At 34.6% G+C, this 19,399-nt stretch overlaps 1 protein-coding gene across 5 annotated transcripts in view; it reads right to left on the bottom strand.

The window, feature by feature from the left end:
* The window catches only part of GRM8 (glutamate metabotropic receptor 8), a 316,036-nt gene that overhangs the window by 123,758 nt on the left and 172,879 nt on the right, over positions 1 to 19,399 (bottom strand). For all 5 annotated transcript variants that reach the window (XM_021555217.3, XM_021555218.3, XM_021555222.3 and 2 more), the window contains one exon: positions 188 to 388. In XM_021555217.3, the coding sequence (XP_021410892.1) occupies positions 188 to 388 (201 nt within the window). The remainder of the gene's footprint in view (positions 1 to 187; positions 389 to 19,399) is intronic.

Here is a 19,399-nt window from a genome sequence, read left to right as displayed (position 1 = left end):
AAGATGAAAAATACACTGGAGCTTTCAGAGCAGGTGGAAAAACTCACAGTTCTGATAAAATGAGAACTGCTTCTAATCCTGTTTTCCACTGTGCCTTAAAGTATCCTATATAAAGAATAAAACCCAACTTGTCACATATGGAAGATTTAAAAGAGAGAAGGGCACAAAAAGAGTACATGTAACTTACCATTAAAATTTACTGCCCGGATGTAGCTAAGTAGTTCTTTACCATCCGTTGTGCTCATCCTTGGGCACAGGCCGATATATCCAGGACAGAGATCTTTATGCATGTTGTGCAGGGCATAGGCCATGGAATACACTGCATCAATGACAAACTGAACTTTTCCTTCTTGTTCATAGGCTGAATCTCTTGCAATTCTTTCTAAGCCTGTGGAAGAAAGAGAAAGAGTTTACTTTTACTGGTGTGTGCACAAGTGTGTACCTGCACGAGTACTTGTATGCAAAAATTCACACTGGAATGTAAATAATTACAGCTGGATTGACAGGTAAAGTCAGGATTTGTCTATCCATCATCTAAATAAACAAGACAAGGAAAAATATGGCCATCTGGTTTTGCCTCTCATCATTGTACACTCTGCCAGGTATGTAAACAGTATGTTGATTTCTGGACTAGGAAAGAGGACAGAATATTTCATTACAAGAAAAAGATATGTAGATATGTATTCTACAACCCAATAGAAAAATTCTCTCTCCTCTTTATTGATTTTCATGCAAGAGTTGTTTATTGTTATTCATGGGACAATTCTAGAGCAGTCTGGCATTCTGTTTTAGATAATTTAAAGGCTACCTTGATTTTTGTCCCTGTCTATTGTTTGATAAGCATTATTTAAACATCTCAGGGAAAAAAGCTGAATGCTTGCCAAGTGATGTGACCATCTGTCTCCATAGTGAAAACTGCTTATTCTACAATGTTTTCCTGTATTTACTAGTGAATTATGCTTCACTTTGAGAACCATGTACTCTTTGCTTTTTCCTACAGAGACATTTATCCTTTAGAGGGAGTACAAAGCAAATCAATACATCATATAATTTTTATTCTGCAGTATTGCCCAAATTCATCATATATGTCCAAGTACAAGGGAAGTTTTATGTTAATAGGTGATATTCCTTAGTGGAATTTTTAAATAGAAAGATCAGAAAAATTATATTTTAAGTAAAGAATCAACATGAAATCCCATGTGCTATATAGAAATTCAGATGCTGATTTCAAAGGCTCAAATCTTCATTTTCCAGGGAAAAAGTGATTGGCAAATCTTTATGTGAAATTTGCCCTGCTGAAATCTACTTTGAAATTTTTCTTGCCTCATTGAATAGAACAGACACCAAGGTTTTCTACCGGGTTATAAACTTACTCAATTTGCAAATAATCCAATCATATTATTTAAGATTATATAGAAATGAGACAAAAGTTTATGCATATTAAAAAAAACCCCTCTCAATCTTATTTTTTATTGTTTCTTTTTTATGTCTAAACACATGATTTTATCAGTTCAAGGTGTCAATTTTTCTGAGTCCAAATTTATAAAAGTACACTGTTTGTGCCTGAAAATATACTGGACACAAGACCTTTTTTTAGACAAATTATGCAAGCCCATATGACAAGGGAAAAAAGCCAGGGAGAATACTCAGAAACGTTTCTCCTATTTGTCTCCTGCACTTCAGTACCTCCATCTTGCACTACAGTAATAACATATGAACAAATCTGTAATCTAAAAAGCAGTAGTGGTTTGTGATTTAAACACCTCTGAGCACTGGAAGCGATAGATATAGCCTTGAAAAATCATGGTGTGCTCTTATTTCTCCTCAGGGATTAGTTAAAAAAACATAAAATCACTATGTTTGAAAAGCTAAAAAACAATTGAAAAAGAAGGCAGAGATCATTTTTTGTCATTTGTACAATTTACTTTACAGACACTTTTTAAGATATGCTCTCTAATGAATGACAAATAATTAATGAATAATGCAACTGTACTGCAAATAAATAAACAAGAAAAATCTTTCCTTGAACATGCTGAAAATTACACAATTAGTTGCAGTGCATTGCCTGGACATAAAAGAGGACATGAAGGATGGAAAACATGAAGCTTAATTAGTTTACAAATTTACTGACTTATTTCATTTGGAAACTGATGGGTAGAGCTCATGCTCTCCACTTTAATTGCTCCTGCCTTGTTAAGGACTCAGGGACAAGAGAAGGACACAGTTTACAGAACTACTGCAGGCATAGAGCAGTCAGTAACCTGGATACACTCCCAGAGCTTCCACATTATCTAAACAGGATGGTCAGGACAGGAGGAGTTAAAAGGAGATCCACTTTTATTACCAAGATAAATATAATTCCCATCACAGAAATTGATATATGTGTATGCTGAGAGGTGGGGAGCTGGTGAAAAACAGAGCGGAAATATTTTTTGTAATAAATTCTAAGTCATAAAACACTAAATGTTGCAAACACTTAAGAAAGTATACTGTACTAAGTGATACAGACTTTTAAAGGTAAAAAATTATTCTTCCCTATATTATACTGTAGTTTAAATACATATAAAACATTTTTGCATACATTTCTTCCATGGCATAAGATTTCACCTTCACTCTTTACAGATATGCTACTATAAATTAATTTATCACATAAATTACAGAGGAAAAAACTAATTTATTGGGACTGAATGTGTTTCTATACATACAAAGGGGTAAGGGCCATCACAGAATTACAGTATTTAAATCAGTCAAAGCCAGAATGCAATAGACAAGAGGTGTCTCTGCACATTGCATAACTATAAATCACAGCAAAAAAAAGCTCTTTCTTCTTTACTTTTCATTTTCTCTTTCTGGAATTCTCAAACATCTAAACTAATGATTTGTAAGGATGACAAGAACTCATCAACTTAAATTACATTGCAGTGCTCTAAATAGATGTTTATGTATCACAACAAAACGATGCATATTGTCTAAACCATAAATATGGTCAGCTCCTACAGATATAATATTACTTGATTGGAAGACATGATTATAATTTTTATTCAGACTTGTATTACAAGTAATAATTGTTTATTTATAGCTTGACTCTCAGCTCTACAAGGCATGTTTCTACACACACTGGTGACTTGAAGGAACATTAAAATTTGTGCCTCATAAAAGAAATGTTTTAATGCTTCCTTAATGATTACTTCAATTTCTTATCCTACAGTTTTTCCTCTGGAAAGCTGCTTAAGCTGTGTCATTATCAAAAAGAGTGAGAAGGTACTCCCAGTTCTCAAACCTGCAGTTGGCAGACCCATGGTCTGACAGTGTCAAGAACGGAGATGAGAACTGGGCTCAGCAGATCATGACCATCTCTTCCTGATCTCCAAAGCAACAGAAATCCAGAGAAATGTGCCATGATGTTTTCCAGCTGGTTTCCCAATCCAGCTGTTGAAAAGTGCAAACCTGACATCAGCAGGATGTCAAGACTTTCTCCAACCAATGAAGAAAGTGTATAGACATAAGTACTTAATGCTATTGTCTTAGGCTTGAGAAGATCTAGGAGAGCAATGACAGTAGCCCAGGAAATGTCAGCTGTTCCTGGATCAATCCACTGGAAACCTCTTTTAGGAACACTAAAGCAAGCCAAGGAATGATCCTATAAAGCCTGTAAATGTGAAAGGGTTGCTACAGATACTCTTGCAGCTCCTGAGCAATAATGAAAAGCTGGAGGTATTGCCCCCATGCCTGCACACCATTTCCCCTTTTCATCCTGTATTTCTTATGCTGCAGGAATAAATGTGTATCCTGCTCAGGATGGTGTAACTCAGCTATTGCAGGGAAAGATAAGGAGCATAACAGTAGGAAGGTGAAACATGGATTAAGTGGATAGAGATGGGACTGGGACTACAAGTCTGAGGGGCAAGAAGGTGAAGCAGATAGTATTGTCAATTCCATTGGCATGAATTTGGAATCAAGAGATTTCAGTGAATGTAATCAAGATAAATTAGGCCCTTACAATCATAAATTAAAATGTATCTTCATTAAAAATTTAAGATCAAGCAGTAAGTAAATAAAGATTAACGTAAGATAGATGAGGTAGTGAATTCATACATGGATGATGGTATCACTTATGAGAAAGGAACAAGGATCTTAAACAATCAAAACTTAAGTTGCTGATCTTACCAGAAGGGCAATAATCTGGTGCATGATAAATGTTGCATAATTCATCCAAGTTTTAGAAAACGTATTCTTAATGACAATCTTAAAGCACATGTTGAAATAATTTCTGCACACATATAAGTCTATGACAATAGGAAAACATCTGAGTAAAGTTCCTAGTAATCTTTCTCTAAAGAACATAAAACATTCTAAATAAAGCAAATGGATATACCTGTCTTGTAACTTGTGACAGAGAGGGAAAACAATACCTTTTATTTAACTGCCAAATTTCTGAAAATCATTAGTTCTCTTAATATTTCAGAGCAATCCCATTCCATCTAACAAACCTGTTTCCATTTAGTATTATTTAAAACAATTTATGTAAATGCAACCTACATTATCTCTCCTGATTATTTTGATATTTTTTTAGATTCCATCCCATGTATCTAGTAAAAATCTTAATTTTTATTACTTGAATACAAAGGGCTGAAGTCAAGGATCTTCCATACAAATGCTGGTTAGAGCTTCAGATTGGAACAATGTTGTGATGGTGCAGGGTTTGAGAAAGGTTTTGGGCACTGGAGAGCTTTGGGACACAGGAGAAGGGCTCCATAGTTTAGAAGAGTAGAGACAGCTAGTATGAGGATGCAGTATGAGTAGGAATAGCATCCTACTAAACAATACTGGCATGTCTTGTTCTTCATCTAGTAAAAACAGTTTGCTTAGCAGTGACAAGGAGGGCCAAGAATCTCCTAACTGGATTTGTCACAACAAGAAAAGATCTTTATCTAGAGCCTGTATTCCCCCTGTCCTGTCCACAATCCCACCAACCCTTTTGTGACTTTGTTCCCTCTCATAAGTGCTGGGAAACAAATTTTTTATGGACTGTGCTTTAAATAAGGGGAGAAATCTTCCTGGGATAATATCACAGGTAATGTGGAAGAGGGGAGAAACAATTGCAATGGTCTTATAATGTTTTCCCATTAACAGCTTTTATTCCATTTGCCTCTCTTTATCTGCCTTTTTTATATATGCTTGGGCAGAACTACTGCTAAAAGACAGTTAGACCATCTCTGCAACAGTTGTATTTTTCCAAACTTCTGTTTTTACAAGTCTAGATTTTGGATATCTAGTAATATATTTTTATTTCATAGTTGCAATTCACATTTTTTTTTTACTTACTGCTAAATTATTTATCTCCATTACTTGTCTCTCAAAACAGTTTTACTTAAGCTGCACTTGGAAGCAAAAAAAAAAATCAAAGACAAATATTGCGTTCAATTTATTGTTTCTGTGGGCCAATCCCAATCACAACTAAAACACAGTATTTTGTAAGTGGTCTCCACTCTTCAGCTCAGGCATGATGATCCTCTGTTGTCAGAATTAGGTAGAACTCCCCACCTTTGCAGCAGAGTTGTTTCCACAGAAAGCCAGCATCTGTGACTAAGCCATTTCAGCAGCTCAGCAGGAAGCACCAGGAGCATATGTTGCTCCTATTGAAGTCTTCCTGATTATTCAGCTGCTTTCCTCACACATTTTGGAGTTTGATCTCTCTGAGCAAATACTGCAGATCATCATCTTCTGTTACAGAAACTTAAGGGCATTATATACATTTATGGTGGGGGAGTTGAGTTTTCTAATAGCTGTATGGTAAGAGTGATGCATGAGTTAGTTTGCAGAGAGCATCACATTTTCCTGAGGCTTCTCTATAATATTGTGGTGTCAGTTTAGGAAGCAATTCAGAGATAAAACCAAGGATTATATCAATTTTCTCAGCCATTCCAAAAGGAAAATTGAGAATGTAGAAGCAAAGACAGTGAAATGAAGCAGTTTAACTGTCTGCTGTTCTCCAACAACTGATGGATGTGGATTTGCGATTTAGTGAATTGGCCCTTGATGTAATTTTTTGGGGTTATGCCTCTTTACACTGACTCACAAAAACCCCAACAATACAAAATAAAAATAAAAAACCTACAAGACAGCAAGATCAATTAGAAAAAGTCTGAGAAAAAAACTTTTCAATCCTTACAATTAAACAGATATTTTTTAAAAAATTCTATTTAGAACTGGACTGAAACTTTACATATTTTAAACTTTTAAAATACAAATTAGCAAAAAGAATATTTCATATTAAATGAATATGCTCCAAAAACATTGCCATAAATGAAAAACTAACCTTTCGTTTTTCTTCATTCTGTAACTGAAGTATCTAAAAAATTCTTGGCCTGCCCACAAACATTTTTCATTGGAAATATCATAATCTTTTTCCTGACTTTCACAGTAAATCAGACACATGTTTCAGAAAAATTATTGTAGCAAATGCACAGTAATACATACCAAAGTGGAATTAAAGCATTATCATAGTTATATTGGAGTGTTTGCTCCTATTACTATATGTGACATTTACTAGTGTTTTCTCTTAGGAAAGCAAACAAAGGTTGCATTGCTAAAATAATATTCTCTATTTTCTCATTGATGTACTTTGGGACAGTCTCTAAGAACAGTTTGAATGTTATTATCAGAGTGAAAAAATTTCCTCACCCTAATTAGTGCCTTAATATTGCTTAATTATAGCTCCTTGAAATAGTGTACAGAGTTGGGGAACACAGGCACTCGGAATTCTCATACATTTGAAAAACAAGTCTGCTACATCTAGCAGTGACAGTGTTGTATAAATTATCTTGCTGAGCCAAAATTTGCTATGATAGCTATTTTTAGCTAAACACTAACGTCTGCATTAAAATAAAAAGGATACACCATAGGATGTGTTGCCTCCTTAGCCAACCACACCATGCATTTAAAAGAAAATGTGTATAAAAGAATGCAGTGGAATAAGCAATAGTCCTTTCAGGCACATGACTAGTCAGTGTCTATGTAATTGCCCATGTTGGAACATGATATTTAGCATGAACAGAACTTGATACTGGCTATAACATTTTCTGAAGTTGTATTTCCTTGTTATGAACAGATTGCAGCTTGGAAGCTACAAAAGTAGAGATCCGGTTCACTGGTTCACTTTCTGACTACCATGTGTCTGACAACCTGACAGCATAAAATACCTCCAGAAAAAGAGAAAAACACTTTGGAACCTTAAATAAAAGGGAGAGAGACTATTTCATTCCTAAGCAAGTATACATATTAATAAATAAATCTGACATCACAATTGGTTTCATTCCATTTTGTCCAGCTTTTAAGCCAGAGAGAAAAATACAGCAAACTTTTGCAAAGATTTCTATATAATATTTACTGGTATTCTGAGAGTTCCCTGAATATTTACATGGTCTTTTAAATATCACTCATTCCTCTCTTGCTTCTTCTGTTTTTATTTTAGGAAGGACACTGCAATCAGAGATTTATCAGTTTTGCTTGACTCTCATACTTCTGCAAATTTCATGCCATATATCGAGAAGTATTCATGATACATTGTGTCTTTCATTCCTCTATACTTCTAGTTTTAGTACATATTAATGTTAGGCAGTTGTTTCTGTCTTAGTATAGTATAACCCTTTTTAAAACCCTCTAATCATATCTATTATTCTTTACTTGCAAAAGTAAAAATTGATTGCACAAGGTCAATTTGTCACATTTAAGATTTTATTGTACATATATCAGTATAGAGTAACACATGAAATTATGTTTCAAATCTAAAATGATGAGTTTTACCATTAACACTCCTTAAATCCTAAGCAATTATAAGAAATAAGAAATTTCAGCCTCAAAATTTGTAAGCGTGGTTTGTGAATATGAAATGTTGCTTTACTGATTTTTCACCAAATCAGAACAGTACAGGAAAAATGTTTTAAATATAAAAAGAGGTGCATTTTTCATAAAGAAACAATGTCAAAATATTTAGTTCTGTTATTTCTGAACAAAATAACATAAAGGAAAGGACTTTCTTAATGTTTGCTAACACAAAGATCTAAGGATTACCTTAGCAAAAACATTTTAAATGTTGTTCAAACTTTAGGTGCTTTATTTCTCCTACAGAATAATGTCAGTATTAGTGTTAGCATGAACAGGCAACCAAATATTTTCCTGTATTTCTCAAGTTTGAACAAATTATATCTCGAGGTAAGTATGTAGATAGGTTCTATATTTTATAGCACAAATTACCTATGGAATTTCTATCTATGGAAGAAATTGCTAGTGTAACTTGTCCAGAAACAAAGGTTGAAATAACTGCTACCCTTTTAAAATCCCACAGGCTGCAAGCAATTCTATGCAGACTTCAATGTATAACTCCAAAGCCTACAGCAAAGGCTATCAGCAAGAGTAAAGATTCAGTACGAGTAACTGAATTTATTCATTTTCTGCTAGCATTTAAACTCAGAGGACCTTCAGCACATACAGCAGTGTGTATAAAAATCTTTTCCTCTGCTTATTGACCATGAGAGCTTTCAAATTTAAGTTTCAGACAAGCAACTGAAGGGACTTTTGTCCTCAGAGTATTATTTTTAGTTATAAAATTGATTGACATCATGCTTAAGAAAGAACTTCCTTGCAATTAGAAAGCACTTTTTGGAAGTATATACAGAAAAAGAAGTATCCAAACACATCACTTCCTGAAGCATTTGTGGCCACCATTTTTGTGAGTCTATTTGGAGACTAAAGAGTAAAGCTGCACCAAGTCTTCTCCAAAAATATTGCAACATCTAAATTAAACATATTAACTACTACTAAACAGAGGTTCAAGCATTCATCTATTTCTTTAGTTGAGATGAGAAGCTCCAAAAGAACAGAACAATGCAGGTTGCAAACTGTTTGTAGACAGTTATTTATCAAAGTAGCATATTGAGATGGTTTGTTTTGCCCTTTTCATCAGCTATAGATACTGTAGAAATTCAAGGCCTCTTCAGCTGGAGTTCCTTCAATGGAAGGAGCTTTATGTGAGAGTCCCTTTGCTGGTATCAGAGTGCTGGGCTGAATTATCATGAAGGTGATGTGGGCTGGATGTCTGCTCTGGCTTGGCTTGAAGTCTGCAAGCTAAGGGACAGCAATATTCTAACAGGGCCATTTAGGCAATGAATATTTGATAGCTTTTTGATGCAGAGAATTTAAATATAGATTTGGAATGTGCTGTGAATTCCCACTCAGAGGAAGTGTTTTGATGTCATGATTCACATGAAGTACTGATTACTTTGGTCACTCCTGGAAGGGAGCTTTCATCATTTCTGCATATTTGCAGTTGGTTGCTGAGATAGGATGAACCTCATGTAGCTTTCGCAATGCAACAGTTAATTGTCAAACCTAAACAAAAGTTATTTGTTTCAAAGAAAACACTAACCCTCTCTAAAAATAAGCATTTAGGAAAACAAGTTGAAGTGCTTCTCTAAACAGACTTTCTTCTGTAACTAGCTTAAACTACATAGTTAACTAGTAGAGAACTAGTGCTGTGCAAGATAAATATGTATACTAGTTTAAAACAGTATCTTACATACTACCTACTGTTTAGTCAGCTGCTGTGAGAATAAGAAAAAATTAACTTTTTCTATTTTCTAACAATTGTTGCAAGGACTGACAATAGCTATATGTCTCATTTGAATTAATTCACAGGGCTCCATGTTACTGCTAATGAGACAAGTATATAAAAAATATTCAAAACATAATGAAAACCAATTTAAAAAGAAAATAAATGTAATAATGAATCTTAAAATAATTTAAATTGCTGCTGGGTTTCACAGTATCAAACTTCCAAGAGGAAATTTCTAGAGCTAGACAAGCTAGAAGTATTCATGACAGAATTTTTATTTGAGAAAAGAGTGGGTTTCTTTCAGGAAGGAGTAGTGGGAGAATTTTTTCAACTGCAACTGAAAAAGGAAAGCAATGAAATCATACTTTTCACAGCAAAGGAAGAACTATGAATTTGAGCATGTAAAATATCCAATAGTAACATTTTTCAATACAAAGTGCTGAAGAAAATGTTGCATTACCTTTTGCATTTTCCCTATTCACTGTCTTTTCCTTCTCTGTCCCATTTCAATGAACCCATCACACTGCAAGAAGTAGGGTATGATGAGGAAAAGAAATAGTAGATTTCACTTGGTGCAGCCAGTAGGAAAGGTGTGCTGCATGGTTATAGAAAATTAAATACTTTTTTGGTTTCATATTTTTCTGTATGACAAGAGGTAATTTTTGACAGTCAAAATGGAAAACACGGGTTCAAGAATTTTGGATTGCTGTAGGTTATAATTTTATCATGTCTTACTGTCAAAGGAAGCCTATGTGATTTACTGGAGATGGTGAAACATAATTCTACAACACGTGTAGCCAACTGCTGAAATTCACTATTTTCCACAGGTGAAAATCTGTAATTTCCTCACTAGTCTAATTAAAGGTTTTTTTCAGGACCTGTTAAAAATAAAAGCACCATCAATTAGAACTAAGCAGCTAGTTAATGAACTGCTTGATGGCATGAACAGGACATGGACGATTGCCTTCTGGAAGGGGATTTCAGTCTAAAACTGGAAGACAGTCTACCCAGTAATCTTTGCACAACCTAGAAGATAGCTACTTCTTTAATCACAAACTAATTAGAACTGATTGGCTTCATTGCTAAAATTGCTAAATTAGGGACATTATAGATGCCTGCTCCTTGAGCAGGTTGGCTGTACACACTCCATTGGCAGCACTTCTACAGCTGCACATATTCCATCTTAACTGGGGCAAAACAGTGACAGTAAGCAACACAAAGAGAAGTTCCCTTATGGGCAGTCTTGTCCCATTTGGATGGAAAGAATCAATTTGCTCTACTTGCTCCCCTTGTGTGAATCAGGACAGTTATCTACAAAGATCTGAAGAGAGAGGAAAGAGGCTTGTCTGGAGATGGTGTTTTGTAGTTGGAGGGAAATAGATATGCTGTCAGGGCTTTTGCAGCAAATCTGAGCATTGCCTTGGCTGAGACATGCTAAATTAGATGGTGCTGAGCAAGATGCCTGTGGCTAAGCAACAAACAACCCCCAGAAAAGAGGCCCACAGTACACTTTAGGCATCTAATTTAAAAAGTAGTCAAAAAAGTGTTTAGCCACATAAACACCTTCAAAACTCAATACTCTACCAAAATATCTGATGTATATATTTCACAAAACTAAAACCAAAGCCATCTTGAGAATCTGAGAGATTTTACCCTCTGCCAAGGGCCATCAAGAATTCATGGTACGAAGAAGTTTAATTCCTCACAGGGGATGAATCCAACAAACAAATCTGAGTTCACCAAATTCACGCTTGGTTTAGCACTTGACTGCTTAAAAATACTAGTGATTAAGCACATTCTCATCAATCAAATCTCTCCTTTTTAGGTGCTAGTACACTAATAATAATAATAGTAATAATAACATTAATAATAGTAGTAATAACAAGTGTAACAACAATTACAATATAATTGATATTGATATTGATATTGATATTGATATTGATATTGATATTGTTAATAATAATAATAATAATAATAATAATAATAATAATAATCTGCAAAGTACTGTTAAAGCATAGTCTTGATAGGAGGCACACACATTGCTGTATTTTGCATATCTAAATCAGGAAGTCCCCTAGTATGAGCAGCTGTCAGCACAGTAAGGCTTCAGTCTTGCTATTCAGTCTACAATCTTGTAACAGTATTCTAAACCTGCTGGCAATATGTACCCCCAAAAAAGCAGATCTTCAATCAGGTGTGCGTGTCACTGGAATACTGAGACAATATTAACACTGTAATACTGAGACAGTGAAAACCTAGTTGGTTGTTTTCATGCACTTGAAAATCAGATGAGAAGGACAGGAATTTTTAGGTATTCTGCTACTATCATTAAAAAAATATCACCCGTAAGAACCATTACATTGTCATAACCTTATTTTGGGAACTCAAGGCTGGTCAACAGTCCTGAGCTTGAACAAAACTGAAATGTTTCCATCTATTTTCTTACAATATATTTTTCAGTTAGGGATTTACTTTTTAAGAAATGCAAACTCCTCTGCAGAATGCCAAAATCTTGTGCAGTTCATGTTCCAATTTACTAAGTGCAGTTTGAACTCATTTTATGAAGGCTATTTAAGTTCTCCTTATTCTTATAACTTGTATCATAACCTTTAGTGTGCAGACTGATGGGAAAATTCCCCAAATCATTTAAATGCTTCACCGGTACATTAGATGTGTAAATGTGTTTTGAGACCTTCTATATAAGAAATACATCAATAAACTGCAGTAAGTTCAGCAGACAGCCATCAGTGTGAATCACATGCCCTGTGAGGAAAGGATGAGGGATAAGGCTTTGGCCAGCCTAGAGACAGGATGGTGGGTCAAGTGCCTCAAAGAGCAGATCCAAACAGGGAGATGAACCAATACCTCCACAATGGTGTATGATACAGGACATTATGGGTATAATGTGAAACAGGAGCTTTAGACTGGTAGAAGATTTTTTCTGATAAGGTAGCTCAGACCACAGAATGGGCTTCCCATAGAAGACATTCAGTTTCTCCTGATCCTCAGAGGTTTTCAAAATCTGACTGGATAAAGTCCTAACTCCTCCTAACCCAGATCCAACCTCATACTGACTCTATGTTGTGGCTTAAGCCTGGATGGAAATTAGCATCCTGTTTTGAGCATGAGGTTGGACTGGGAACTTCTGGAAGTTCTTTCCAACCTGAAATATCCTATGATTAAGATGCCACTGCACCAGAAATGTCAATTTCTGGTAGCCATTTTCTGGTCAATTTCACCAGCAGCCAATGCTACTGAAACCTCAAGTGCCTATGTGCATATGCATATCTACAGGTGCACATGCTCTTGCAGATAAGAATGTGGAAATCCGCAATAGACAGTGTTCTAGGGACTTTTGATGATTACTCTCTCAGTCCTTAAGAACAGTTCAAAGCAAGGAGAAAACCAGGTGAATTAACATTTAATAATGATTGTTATATTTTACCTCACCAGGTAAGGTATCTGCATATTTAAGAACGTGCTACATAGATATAGGTGCACTATATTTAGTTTTGCTACTTTGGATGCCTTTTATTGTGACTACCATATCACTTAGTGCAATAATTGTATGACTGACTTCTACATTCACTCACTCCCATGAGCCTGGAATTCTGTGACAGGGAAAAAAAAATGTTTACTGATGGAAAGTGCTGGTGAGAACTCTGACCTCTTTTTAAATACATTTCAAGCATTTTCATAAGCAGACAGCTCACTCACTGTCACCTCAGTGGATACCAAAGTTTCAAATAACAGTGAGAAAAAAGCCAGAATGTACTTTGGTAAGATCTTTTTTAAGCCATCCTAATGATCTGCAAGTGACTTGTTTCATGACTGAAAGCATTCACAGCTCTTGGCACTGACCTCTTCTGCTGGCCTAAATCACCTCACTTCCAATGGAAGTCAATTGAGTAAGGGTCCCTCCAATTTTGTCTCAAAATCTGGCGCAATGTGAGAATGTCAGAGAGGTAAAAAAAATAATTTTTTTAAGATAAATTGCACTATTTTCTGTTAGGGTGCATTTATTGCTTCCTTACAGGAGAACAATTCTGATGTTTTCTTAATTTAATGAAAGAGACGTCACCTGAAGGAATAGAAATTCAAACACAACCTGGATCATGTAGCTCAAGGAAGATGTAGTCAGCCTTTCATTTTAACATTCTCCAGTCTCATGGGTACATGCACAGTTACACTAAGTTAATTAGTTAGTAATATATACTAGCTGATACATAATTCACAAGATGACCATAATTTTAAGGAATGTAAACAAGATTTTGAAATTTAAGTTTCCCAAGAGCCATGTTAAAACCTAAATTAGAGCTGATAATGGTCAAAAAGAGCAAAAGGGAGGGATGGGAGTGAAATGCAGTAATACAGTAATTACCATTCAGGATAGAGAGAATCTTTTTTTGTGGCAGTAATCAGAATGTAATTATGGCCCCACAAAAAAGGCAACACCTAAACAAACAGATAGAAAGTGCTACTGCGCTTGTTCTATGCTATAAATTTGTGCTTTTTTCAAGCTTTTTATCTTCAGGTTTATATTGCTCTTATGGAATTGGAAATCTGTATTTCTTAAGCTGCAGCTCTTTTAATTAGTGACATAAGTCAAAGGTAATGCTGTGGTGAAGGCCGTTTAAAAACACCTTGGAGAATGACAAACAACTGTGTTTGTTTGTTTGTTTGTTTGTTTGTTTGTTTTAAGGCAAGACATGAGTGATTCCATACTGTCCATGAGAAATTATTGAATTGAAAACAAAAAGTAAATTTCTTTTTAATTCAATTATAAACATGCATCACAGCTTCTTAAGAGGAAAAAGGCATCCAGTTATCTTCTATTATGATTTCAACCTTTTAACGCCTTGACTTAGAGAAAACCTTGTCAAACAAAGACAGGAATTTTATAAGTCCTTCCAAATAAAATAACATTTTTGGAATTCTTCCTTGATTTATACATATTCTTTGCTAGGATGATGAAGGAAAACAAACAAAATTTTACTGTAATCCCAGTGATGCCATTCCACATCCATCAATAGAAAACTTGGCCAATAATATTTGCAGAAAAAAAGTGATAGTTGAATGATTATTTGCTTCATTCAGGTTAATAAATCTGTTTATTTATTTTTTATTATTGATATATTTATTAGTTGTCATCAGTATTTATTGTAAAAATAAATTCAAACAAAATGTACTCTACATAGAGAGCATTAAAACTAGTTATTTTAGTGGTTGGTAAAACAGGATATAAATGTCTTTCTTACACATTTTTCTGCCACTGTAAAAAAATCTTTCTTAGAAATGCAAAGATATAAAGATAAAAATGGCACTATAATCTATGATAGACTGATTCCTTCTTAAAAAGATGAAAATTAAAGGTACATTATATATATGCACATAAATTTAGTTAATAATATATGCTGATTATTTGTTTACTTTTTTTCTTGCCTGAGTGGAGTAGATTTTATTAAGCCTTTTTTCAGCTTTAGAGTCCTTGAACAGTATCATTACTATGCATTTTTTGGTGTAAATTATTTTATAAAACAGATTATCCAATAATAAATATCTCACAAATCAAAAAATCAGCTTTGCATATGTAGTGGCAGAATCTGACCTGTATTTATTTTACTCTACTTGAAGTTTCTGGAAATAATTGTTGAGATGTTATTTGCTCATAAAAAATGAAAGTACAGCTGATGTGATAAGAATGATGACAAGAACGGTGAGTAAGGAAGAGTCAGCTCATACTCAAAATACATTTGTGCCAGCATGACATGGAAACTGCATGTGAGTGTCAGGCTGTGCATAAACTATGCAATTGCCATTACAAAATTACTAAACAGGCCTGGCATTGTACTGAACAAGGTGCTTGCATTTAATCAGTGCAGGAGACCAGCAATCAATGACAGAATGCTTGCTGCTTTTGAAGAAAAATATTTGAATAGATGTGACATGTGACATACCAGTGTGAAAAGCTACTTCAAGACAACCAAGCAAAACCAAAATACTCTTTATTTTTGCCTACTGTGTAGGCAAAAACCAATTTTTGTTGCCCCAGTTGAGCCACTTTTACCACCGAAAGTCGGAAAGAGAAGGATAGAAATCTTGTAGGGCTCTGAAACACTAACCTTGTTCCTAACACTGTCCCAAACAGATGAAAAGGATGGAAGCAGCATTTGCCATAACCACAAATGACTTCACACATTTGTCAGCTGAAACCACTGTTTTCTATAACTCTCAGCCTGGCTCTCCAGGCTGCTGGGTTGGCATGGACAAGTCTCCAAACAGCACTTGATTTTGCCTAGCTTGTATCTGGTGCTGCCTTGCCCTTGCTTTCTTTAGAAAGTTTGCAGGCAGAAATGCATAAAATCATTTGGGAAGGCTACATAAGGCAGCTAAATAGGAGCAAAGGGAGCACTGTAGTTTACATCCATTTATTTAAAATAAATTTCCACTATATCTGAAGTTCAAGTGGACTTGTCAAATTGGTCTGATTTCAGTGAAACAGTAACAAATATCTTATAAAGCAATGCACAAAATTAGTATTATGCAAGGACTTGGGTTTAGGTAAAACTCTCCCTGAATGTTATCAATAAACATACCCAGCTAATCCAATTTCAGGATTTGATCTTCAAAATTGTTTTCTGAACAACCAGTCTGCAGAAAGCACACTGTATTAATCCTTTAACCAAAAACAAAGGCTAAGTGTGACTATGCCAGCAAAGGAGAGCTGTGGCTGAGGAGGCCTTCTTTGAAACACAGACTTGATGTATAGATGAGAATGGTGGCAAAAAGATTGATGACTCTTCTGAGTAGTCCCATCAGTTGCCCTATGCTATTAGGATGTAACTGTTTTAGTGGACTCAATGTCATCACTTCTGGCTTCATGGGACTGATTAGGTTAATTTTTTTTCAAGCCACTGTTCTCAATTGCTAACTCAAAAATAATTATGTCTTTCAATAAATCGAACCGATTATTCTGATGTCACAAGAATATTGATAGCTTTTAATTTCTACACCCCTCAGAATCTCCTTTGGCAACATCACACACACACTGAATAAAATAATTCACAAGATTCAGCTTTTTTTTAAGCCTCTACTGCTGATAGCTGTTCCTGAAAACACTCAGTATTTAAGAGAGGGAATGCAATGGGACTGTGGATTTTATTTTTAATTTTAGCATCCTTATTAATACAATCAAAACATCTTGCTATTTTATTTCTCATTGTTCTAGACTCTTCTTAAAGGACAACTGTAGTCTTTCTTTAAAGAGCTTAACTATTCTTTTACCAAAAATCTAATGTTTTATCTTAAATCTAATTTAACATATTCATCCCAGCATGCAACCACAACATGTGGTTTGTAGATATAATTCTTAATACTGATAATAATTATTGTAAATAATTGTAAATTTGTTGTGTATTGTCTGATGCTAGGAAAGTAGCACATTAGGCAGTTACCACACTTGCTACCAAGAGACAAAAACAGTTCACCAGGTAAGAGTTTCAGGACACTCCTCTGCTCCACTGCTGTTTAACTGCATTAAGTTCACAGGCAAGCACTGCTCTGATTTGAGCCTTTATAATTCATCAGAGCACAGACTCTCAAAACAGAAAGTCTATTTAGTCTATCTCTATCATCATAATGACAGTAGGAACACAAAATAGCCTTTGGCTCTGGGTGAGTTAATTATCTACTTTTTTTTCCCTAGGACACCGTCTTGAAGTACTAACACATTAACCTTGCAGAATATTCACTTAGACCTTCTGCACAGCATGAGATTACTACTAGTCTCAACTGGTTAGTGTCAACTTCCCTGCTCTCTGGGGTTAGCCAGGTCACTCCTCCTTGCCTGGAAGATTAATTTCCCTCTTAGGGACAGAATAAGCTTAAGCATACAAACACTTGAATTAAGTGATGGAACATATTCTAGAAAGAGGAAAAACTACATTAATCTAATCTACTGTTTGTTCTGATAAAAATGGAACAATATTAGCAAACCAGGTCTTTTCTTTACTAAAAAATATATTTATATATATTCTAGATGTGTATCAAAAATACCTCTTCTAATGAAAAGGACTGGAACTTTTCAAAAACATGCTTTATGGTTTTCCAACACCATTAAATGTTATAAAGTTTTGTTTCTGTACAGATACAATACATTTATATACAATACAAGGGGTAAATCTTCCTCCACTGTCAGTCACCTGTATTTATAATTTCTTTTTAATACATTATATAACTATCCTTCTTGTAGAACAGTGATTTTCCAAGCTGCATCAAATGCAAATGCAGTAAATATTTATCATAATATTTTAAGCGCAATACAAAGATTTTAAAAATAAATATATAATTTCCCAGTTCTGATGATATGTTTTCATTTAAGCTTTTACTTTTCAATTTTCAGCTACTTTGGACAATGGAAATGGATTCATTTAATTTATATTTTGGTTCTAGGTGTAAATACTACACTATTGAGAGAGACGTTGATTCATTTAACTATGGAAGTATTGCTTGGTAGCTTCACAGAAAACAGGAAATCTTTTCATTCTTTCAATTCCAAATGATTTCTTGTGCTTGCCTTCTAATAGATATTTTCTGATTATATTCTTGTTAGTGAAGTCATAATAACACTCTAGTTGATTAAACTGTAAGTTTTGAAAGACAGATATAATGTCTTACTAATATAAGCATATTTTCTGAGCAGGACAAAGAGAGCTTGCATTTGGTTTCATTTCAGAATCCTCATTTTTTTCAACCTATGAGGCTGTTTCTTGGCATGAGTGGGGAAATCATTGATAGCTGATGTGCATGTGAGCCAAAAGCTTCTAGATCCTTATGCAACCTTCTGAAGAGCGTCCTTCATCAGAAGCCTACAGCTTTATCAACCTGACAGAAAAATTTCAGCAAGACATCTGACCTTATAACTCAAAAGAAGAAACAGAAAAACTACTTTAAATATGGAGAGTGGTTTACATTAAGCCCTAATAAACATGGCTTTGCAAATTTAACAAATTTTGCTTCCAAGCTCTCTCAGCACATTCTGTCATACAGTTTCAGGGAAATACAGTAAAACTAGTACCATGTCTCCTTAAAGTTTAAGTTTTTCAAGTCACCCAGTGAAACATTTGGTTATGAATACCCCAAAAAGTTCATAAGTCTGCCAGAAAATTTGATCCCAAAGTTCTCTAGATTCAGAATGAAAAAAATTTGGTCTTTACTAGGAGAAAATTAGTGAAAGCAAAATGATGCAAGACTCAGTCATATCTAAGTACTGCATGACACATACAGTGACTTAAAATAAACTCTGTCAAGTACACTTCAGTACACTGCATCAGTAGTAGAATTCCTGAGTTTAGGTTACTTATTAGCTGTACTTTTGCTAGTCTATGTATGATACACTTCTGACAAATTCAGTAAAATAAACAGCAAGTCCAGCCATTTACATGACATACCGTGAATAGCATGTTCAATCAGCAGGTAGTTCAGCTTTTACTGAAATTATTACTGAAATGTCTTAAGCTTTAATTCCCACAAATATTTTTATAATGTTTTGGAGGGATACTATTTCTCCATTCCAAAATGAAACAGGGAAAGATGAATTTTCTCCTCTTAGAGTAATTTCTAATTGTTAAGTGCCAAGAGTAGCATTATTAAAATATATTGGTCTCTCATTTCACTCAGTTCTGAAGTAACATTTCTCACTCATTAAAATCAAGGAGCACCCTATTAGATCATATAAGCTAACCTAACAGTCATAAAATGAGTTTTAAAATAATGAACTACTGATTT

Source organism: Lonchura striata, chromosome 5 (genome assembly GCF_046129695.1).
Source record: "Lonchura striata isolate bLonStr1 chromosome 5, bLonStr1.mat, whole genome shotgun sequence".
Taxonomy (NCBI): Eukaryota; Metazoa; Chordata; class Aves; order Passeriformes; family Estrildidae; genus Lonchura; species Lonchura striata.
Note: the sequence above shows the minus strand (reverse complement) of the source record. Positions and strands in the feature narration are given on the sequence as shown.